Source organism: Pseudonaja textilis, chromosome 10 (genome assembly GCF_049901715.1).
Source record: "Pseudonaja textilis isolate UNSWEBS1 chromosome 10, rPseTex1.2, whole genome shotgun sequence".
Lineage (NCBI taxonomy): Eukaryota > Metazoa > Chordata > Lepidosauria > Squamata > Elapidae > Pseudonaja > Pseudonaja textilis.
The window spans coordinates 23,247,245-23,256,036 of NC_141999.1; the positions used below are offsets into that span (position 1 = coordinate 23,247,245).

Genomic DNA, 8,792 nt, shown 5'->3' on the forward strand with positions numbered 1-8,792 from the left:
TTCTCTTCTTACCTTTGTTGGCCACCCAATCTTTCCTCAAGGCAACCTTGCTTAACAGAAGAATCCCGCAAGTGCTTTTTCAAGAGGCAACTGGACTTTCTTTGTTTTTCCTCACCCAAGAAGCCTCTCCAGTTCCGACTGAACGGTGGAGGAAGGAAAGACGTACTAGTCTTCGGTTCAGAGGACTGCAGAAAACGCCAATCCTTCCATTCGCCACCACCCAGTCAGAAGTTGAAGAAGCTTCCTGGATGGGGAGTGAAACATCTTCCAGGGAAAAACCAAGAAAGTCCAGTGGCCTTTGAAAAACAACAACACACCTTTGGGATTAGAGGAGATGACATAGATTATAAACTGGAATTATTTTTACTTGGGATTATGACAGAAAGATATGGTAAAGAGGAGATTTATCTAATGGTACACATTATCACGGCAGCAAGAATGACTTTTGCCCCAAAATGGAAAGAGAGAGAAATTCTCGATGAAGGCGAGGTGATAAAGAAGATATTGATACGTGCTGAAATGGATAGATTGACTCTGGAATTAAAAAATAAGGATGAAGCAGAATACTATAAGATATGGAATAAATTTTATCGATGGTGGGAAGAGAAAGGAAGGACCCAGAATAAAAAGCAGGATCTGTAAAATGGGTAATTATGGATAGAAACCAACTGTACAAATGTATAAATGTATATAAAAGATGTATTATATATTATAACATGCATGATAAAAAGGAATGTCAGGACAATCACACTGTGTCCAATGTTTTAATAATTTAATCAATAAAATATGGAGAAAGAGAGAAAAAAGCCTTTGGGACCTGGATGGATGAAAATCTCCATAGCCATATAGCGGTTCGAAAGCATGTAAATGCGAGTAGATTAATAGGTACCACTTTGGTGAGAAGGTGAAAGCTCATTTCTTGGTCCTTTTCTCTGTCTCTCTCTGTCTTCCTCTCTCTCTCTTCCTCTCTCTCTCTCTGTCTCTCTCTGTCTTCCTCTCTCTCTCTCTCTCTCTCTCTCTTCCTCTCTCTCTCTTCCTCTCTCTCTCTCTCTTCCTCTCTCTCTCTCTCTCTGTCTTCCCCTCTCTCTTCCTCTCTCTCCCTCTCCCTCTCTCTCTCTCTCTCTGTCTCTCTCTGTCTTCCTCTCTCTCTGTCTCTCTCTGTCTTTCTCTCTCTCTCTCTTCCTCTCTCTGTCTCTGTCTCCTCCCGCTCTGTCTTCCTCTCTCTCTCTCTTCCTCTCTCTCTCTTTTCCCCTCTCTCTCCTCTCTCTCTCTGTCTCTCTCTGTCTTCCCCACCCTCTCTCTGTCTTCCCCTCCCTCTCTCTGTCTTCCTCTCTCTCTCTTCCTCTCTCTTCCTCTCTCTGCCTTCCCCTTTCTCTTCCCTCTCTCTCTGTCTTTCCCTCTCTCTGTCTCTGTCTCTGTCTGTCTGTCAGTCTCTCTCTTCCCTCCCTACTTACCACTATTTACTGCTATACCTCTTTAAATATTGTGTTCCTCCAGGAATTGTTTTAAAAGCAGATTTTTTTTTAAAAAAAAATAATCTTCCCCCTTCCCTTGCTAACTTGTTATCTGAGTGGGCAAATGACTCATTTGTTTACTTGCCGGATAGCGGAGTAAACACTGAGGTCACCTAAAGAGGTGCACAAAATGTCGCTAGGACAGGATTTGAACTCGGAGTGTAGAATGAGAGTGGTGGAAGGGAGCTTGGAGGTCTTCTAGTCCAACCCCCTGCTCAGGCAGGAAACCCTCTACCATTCCAGACCAGTGACTGTCCAGTCTCTTCTTACAAGCCTCCAGTGATGAAGCACCCACAACTTCTGGTGGCAAGTCGTTCCACTGGTTAATTTTCCTCCCTGTTAGGAAGTTTCTCCTTAATTCTAGCTTGCTTCTCTCCTTGGTGAGTTTCCATCCATTGTTTCTTGTCCTGCCCTCAGGGGCTTTGGAGAATAGCTTGACTCCTTCTTCTCCGTGGCAAATATTGGAACACCGCTATGATGTCACTCCTAGTTCTTCTCTTTGTTAGACTTAGACTAAACTAGACTAGGCACACCTAGTTCCTGTAACCATTCATCATAAGGGTTACCTCCATCTTGGTTGGTCTTCTCTGCACTATTTCTAGAGTCTCGGCGTCATATTTTTGTATCGAGGTGACCACAACTGAATGCAATATTTCAAGTGTGGTCTTATCAAAGCAGAGAACATATTCAACGTAACTGCCTCTTCCTATTTCCCCCACAACAACAGCCCTGTGAGATGCATTGGAATGAGAGGGAAGGAGTGGTCCAAAGACACCCAACTGGCTTTCATGCCTAAGGGGGGACTCGAACTCACCATCTTTTGATGATTGGCCCAAAGTCACCCTGAAGCTAGGTTTCCTGCCTAAGGTAGAACTAGATCTCCCAGTCTCCTGATGATTGGCCGAAAGTCACGCAACTAGCGTTCATGTCTAAGGCGGGACTAGAACTCCCAGTCTCCCTGTGATTGGCCCAAAGTCGCCCAGCTAGGTTTCCTACCTAAGGCAGGACTAGGACTCCCAATCTCTTGGTGATTGGCCCAAACTTGACTTTCATGGCTAAGACAGAACTAGAACTCACGTCTCCTTCTTTCTAGTCTGGTGCCTTAACCCTGGAGGGCATCTCCCAACAATGCTAATGTGTCTTCCTTCTTCTTCTCTTCTCTCCCAGATCCTGTGGCCCTCAACAACTCAAGAAGGATGCATCTTCCGTGGTGGCCGCTGAGGGTCTCCTCTTCCTTTCTTACCAAAATCTTGGTCGCCGGGGTCTTTTGTGCTGGGAATGTCTCCTGGGTTGGTGCCAACGAACTTGACCCGGAAGTGAATGGCACCTGCGAAGGCTATACTCAATGTCAACCCGGAGTGCTCCTCCCGGTTTGGCAGCCGGACAACCCTTCCTTTGGAGACAAGGCTGCCCGGGCCATTGTCTACTTTGTGGCCATGATGTACATGTTCCTGGGGGTCTCCATCATTGCGGACCGCTTCATGGCCTCCATCGAAGTCATCACATCCAAAGAGAAGGAGATCACCATCACCAAAGCCAACGGGGAGACCAGCATTGGCACCGTGAGGATCTGGAACGAGACTGTCTCCAACCTCACCCTCATGGCTTTGGGTTCCTCAGCTCCTGAAATCCTTCTGTCCGTCATCGAGGTCTGTGGCCATAACTTCCAGGCAGGGGAACTGGGTCCTGGCACAATTGTGGGCAGCGCAGCCTTCAACATGTTTGTGGTCATCGCCGTCTGCGTCTACGTCATCCCCAACGGCGAGAGCCGCAAGATCAAGCACTTGAGGGTCTTCTTTGTCACCGCTTCCTGGAGCATCTTCGCCTACATCTGGTTGTACCTGATCTTGGCTGTCTTCTCACCAGGGATCGTCCAAGTCTGGGAGGCCCTGTTGACCCTGGTCTTCTTCCCAGTGTGCGTTGTCTTCGCCTGGATAGCTGACAAACGTCTCTTGTTCTACAAGTATGTCTACAAGAGATATAGGGCAGACCCACGCAGTGGGATCATAATTGGAACGGAGGGGGAGTTCCCCAAAGGCATCGAGATGGACGGAGGATTTGTGGCCAATGACCACCGAGAGAATGTCTATGTAGATGGCAGTGCGGCGTCCGTGGCTCCCCTTCCCGTCGTCACCCAGGAGGAGAAAGAGTTGGACGAGAGTCGCAAAGAGGTTATCCAGATCCTCAAAGACCTCAAGCAGAAGCACCCCGACAAAGAACTGGAGCAGCTGGTGGAGATTGCCAACTACTACGCTCTACTGCATCAACAGAAGAGTCGGGCTTTCTACCGCATCCAGGCGACACGTATGATGACCGGGGCAGGCAACATCCTCAAGAAACATGTCACGGAATTCTCCAAGAAGTCCACCAACCTTCTGGACGTGCCTTCAGAAGCCGAGGTGGAAGAGAACTACAGCAAGATCTTCTTTGAGCCATTCATGTACCACTGCTTGGAGAACTGCGGCTCGGTCACGTTGACCGTGACTTGCCAGCAAGGTGGAGACACCTACAACACGTTCTACGTAGACTACAAGACCGAGGATGGTTCAGCCAAAGCAGGTTCAGATTACGAGTATAGCGAGGGCACCCTGATCTTCAAACCCGGCGAGACCCAGAAGGAGTTGAAGATCGGCATCATTGATGATGACATCTTTGAAGAAGATGAACATTTTTTCGTCCGGCTTCTCAACCTGCGGGTGGGCGACGCGGAAGGCATGTTTGAGTCGGACTCTGCTGAGCACCCTAAGGGACGCCTGGTGGCCCCGCTGGTGGCCACTGTGACTATTCTGGATGATGACCATGCTGGCATTTTTGCTTTCCAGGACAAACTGTTAAGGGTCAGCGAATGCCAAGGGACCCTGGAGGTCAAGGTCACCCGGAGCTCGGGGGCCCGAGGAACTGTGATGGTCCCCTACCAGACGGTGGAGGGAACGGCTCAAGGAGGGGGTGTAGACTATGAGGACTCCTGTGGGGAACTAGAATTCAAGGACGATGAAACTATGTAAGTAAACAGAGGGGCCCGTGTGTGCGGAGGTCAGTCATGATACTGAGCCGAGGACAGAAAGTAGATAGCCTGAATTGAATGTTTGAAATGATATTCCTGAGAACAGAAGCAGGTGGTTACTAGGGGAATGAGTTGAGTTGAGCTGAATTGTATTGTGTTGAGTTGTGCTGTGTTGAATTGTGTTGAGTTGAGTTGAGTTGTGTTGAGTTGTGTTGAGTTGAGTTGTGTTGAGTTGAGTTGAGTTGGATCCCCTAATGTCCACCTGGGGGAGATAGTTTAATCCGGAGCACAGGGAGATGGTTCAAGGATGTCTTCCAACTCTTTTATTTGTTTGTTTGTTTATACACACACACACACACACACACACACACACACCACCTTTATTATTTTTTTTATAAATGACTCAAATGGTGAACATATTTAATATTTCTTCCGCCATCTATTTTCTGCACAACCACCCTGTGAGGTGGTTTGGGCTGAGAGAAAGGATCTGGCTCAAAGTCACCCAGTTGCTTTTCCTGGCTACAAATTCCATGGAACTAGAATTCCCCATCCATAGGACTTCCATAGGACTAGAATTCCCTGTCCCCCCAGCCAGCTTTCACGTCTAAGGCAGGACTACAATTCACCGTCTCCTGGTAGTTGGTCCAAAATCACAGTCATCCTTCCCCGCCACCACCTCCTCCTCCTCCTTTCCACAAACCCCACTCCCTTCTGGCACTGAAGATGTTATTTAGCTGGGTAATGAAACGTCTCTAAGAAAACCACCAAGGATCCCACAGTTCAATACTGACCTCCAAAGATTCTCTTTTATGTTTCTTTCTTCTATTTTTAAAAGAAGAGAGAGAGAGAGAGAGAGAGAGAGAGAGAGAGATTAAGCCAGTGGTAGATCATGTAAGCATTCAAAAATTCAGTGTTTTTTTTTTAAATCAAAACAACCTCTTTCCAGATCCATCCTAAACTTTATCTCCATCCTTGCACAATGCTCTTTTTTCATTTTTCTAAAGACTATTTTATTAGAAAAAAATAAGCAAAGGAGAATAAAGCTACAATTTAAATTCATTATCCCGGGTGAAGAACTTTGGGTTGCAAAGCTTCCCTCCAATCTGGCGCTCTGTAATTTAAAGCAATCGCTGGGGGGGGGGGGTTGCTTTCTCTCCCTCCCCTTCCTTCTCTGGGATGATGTCCCCCACCCCCAAAAATGGGGGTTGGTACGTTTTGAAAGGCTGGGAGCCGAGCCAAAGAAGCTGAGTGGAGAAAGTGAGACCCCGTCCTTCTTCCGGGTCCATCACTCGCTTTTCAGGCCGGGATTGAAAACTGAAATAGCCGACCTCGGTCCTCCGAGGAGGAGGGTGATGATGGCAGGAGACGAGAGGGGAGAGAAGGGGGCGGCTTCCGGTGAGATGACCTTTGCAAACGTTTTCCAGAGGAATCGAATCCAAGTTCCAGAGTTTTAAACAGGGTTCCGGAAAGATGAGCACTTGCCCTGCCTAACAGATGTCGATATTTTGGGGAAATGGAAATGGGGATGTTAGATTTATAGGAAGTCCTCAACTTAGCACCACAAGTGATAGATAGATAGATAGATAGATAGATAGATAGATAGATAGATAGATAGATAGATAGATAGATAGAGAGATAGAGAGATAGAGAGATAGAGAGATAAATAGGATAGAGAGAAAGATATGATTGATTCATGGATACTCTAGATAGATGATTGATTGATTCTGTAGATTGATGATTAATTGATAGATATAGATACCATAGAGATGATTAATTGATTGAATATAGATAGAGAAAGAGAGAGAGAGAGAGAGAGATGATTGATTGATAGATACTGTAGATAGATGATTGACTGATATAGATAGATGGATAGATAGATAGATAGTGAGATAGTGATATGATATATCTATATCTATCTATCTATCTATCTATCTATCTATCTATCTATCTATCTATCTTCAATCAATTAATCATCTCTATGGTATCTATATCTATCAATCAATCATCTATCTACACAGTATCCATCAATCAATCCTCTCTAGGATCATGCTCTCCAGTTAGAATTTTGCAGAAAATTCAGTCACCTAGTTACAATCTTTGAAAACATTTACGGAATGCACTTTCGGTTTGCAAGCTGCTGCACTGCTCCCCCCTCCCCCATTTCTGTTGGCAACTCTAAAAAAGACCATAGAAATATTTGATGAGTTGACACCAACATGGCTGACTCAGGAATTCTGGGAGTTGAAGTCCACAAGTCATAGAAGTCCCCTGCCTTAGACCTTCTCAGAGCCTTGTGAACCCAAAGGGGCTTTTTCTTCTTCTATTAGATCTTCTTTAGGCCGGGGAAGCAGGCTAAAGATCTAATCCAGAAGCAAACAAATAGATATATTCCTTCCGAAAAGGGGTGCAGAATAAAGGGAGGGGGGGAAGGAAGAAGCAGGGGTGGGATTCAAATTTTTAAACAGCCGGTTCTGTGGGTGTGGCTTAGTTAGCGGGTGTGGCTCGGCGGTCATGTGACTGGGTGGGCGTGGCTTGGCGGCCATGTTATCGGCTGGGTGTGGCCAACTCAACATCCCTCACATCGAGGCACGCCTCTCCTCGCCTGGCCTCTCGTGACTGTGGGGATGCTGCAATAGTCGTAAGTGTGAAAAATGGTCGTAAGTCACTTTTTTCAGGGCCATTGTAACTTTGAATGGTCACTCCAGTCAAGCAAAGTACCAGCAAAGGAGGGAAAAAGAGAAGTTCCTGAGACAGGAAGTCTAGTCCTGCCAAGAATGTAATAAGGGTTAACGGAGAGTCAGTTTCTGTAAGCAATACCAGAATGTTTCCTTCCTGCCTTCCTTACAGGATTAGACCAGTAATTTCTTCTAACAACCGGTTCTCCAAACTGCTTAGAATGTTAACAAGCGGTTCTAGCGAATAGGTGCGAACGGGTAGAAACCCACCCCTGGAAGGAAGGGAATTTAAAATTATTCTGCCTCCAAAGCCAATGGATGGCAGGCCATTTTTAAAAAAAATACCATCTGGGTTGAAACTTCACTCACAAACTACCTCTTTCCACGAGGAACTTAATCCAGAAGTTGTGGCTCCCCATCACTGGTGTGCTGTTAATATGCCAGCGGTGCCTCCTGCTCCTTCCCCAGCAAGGTCAACCCCTCCCCTTCTGCCGATTCTCTTCTTCTGCTCATCCACCTTTCCCTCCCCTCCCTCCCTCCCCTCCCCTCCCTCCCTCCCCCAAACCAAGTCATCAGGCAAAGGAGTAGCGCTTAATCTCCTGTAAGCCTAAGGATAAAGGAAGCAATTATCCCCCCTGGGTTCCTAAGCTGGACTGGAGAGACTATCATCAGGAGGAGGAGGGGGAGGAGAGAGAACAGAGAATAACAGAGTTGGAAGGGACCCCGGAGGTCATCTAGCCCAACCCCCTGCTCGAGCAGGAGAGTCTATTCCAAAGATTAGCCTCTGACCTAGGATCGAACTCACAGGCCCAGGGATCTTCAGTGCTACCTAGAGGTTTCAAAATGAAAATATATATATATATTTGGACTCCTTGGGCTCTCTGAACTTGGTGATTTTCTGGCAGACGTTTCGTGACCCAACTAGGGAATGTCATCAGTGCTAGAAGGGAAGGGCGGGGGGCTTGTGGGGAGGAGAAGTTTCTCAGTTCCTTCCTTCCTTCCTCCCTTCCTCCCTCCTACCCTCTTTGCTCCCTCCCTTTTCTCTTTTTCCTCCCTCCCTCTCTCCCGCTTTCCTTCTCTTTTCTCTTTTTCCTTCCTTCCTTCCTTTTCTTTTTCTCTTTTCTCTTCTTTCTTCCTTCCTTGTTTCCTCCCTCCCTCCCTCTCTTCCTTCCTCCCTCCCTCCCTTTTCCCTCTTTTCCTTCCTCCTTCCTCCTCCCTCCCTCCCTCTCTTCCTTCCTCCCTTCCTCCCTCCTCTTTTCCTTCCTTCCCCACTCCCCCTTTTCCTTCTTCTTCCTTCCTTTCTTCCTTCCTCTCCCTCTTTCCCTTTTTCCTTCCTTCTTTCCTTCCTCCCTCCCTCCTCCCTCCCTCCCTCTCTTCCTTCCTTCCTCCCTTCTTCCTCCCTCCCTCCCTCTTTTCTCTCCTTCTTTCTTTCCTCCCTCCTTCCATTCATTCCTTGCTCCCTCTTTTCTCTCCTCCCTCCCTCCCTCTCTTCCTTCCTTCCTTCCTTCCTTCCTTCCTCCCCCTCTTTTCCCCTTTCCCTTCCTTCTTTCCTCCCTCCCTCCCTCTCTTCCTCCCTTCCTTCCTCCTTCCCGCCCT

General features: G+C 47.1%; 1 protein-coding gene across 1 annotated transcript in view; it reads left to right on the forward strand.

Moving 5' to 3' along the window:
- Positions 1-8,792, forward strand: part of SLC8A2 (solute carrier family 8 member A2) — a 54,620-nt gene that overhangs the window by 19,707 nt on the left and 26,121 nt on the right. Inside the window, exon 2 of the mRNA XM_026715411.2 lies at positions 2,682-4,515. Within this exon, the coding sequence (XP_026571196.2) occupies positions 2,711-4,515 (1,805 nt within the window). The 5' untranslated portion in view covers positions 2,682-2,710. The remainder of the gene's footprint in view (positions 1-2,681; positions 4,516-8,792) is intronic.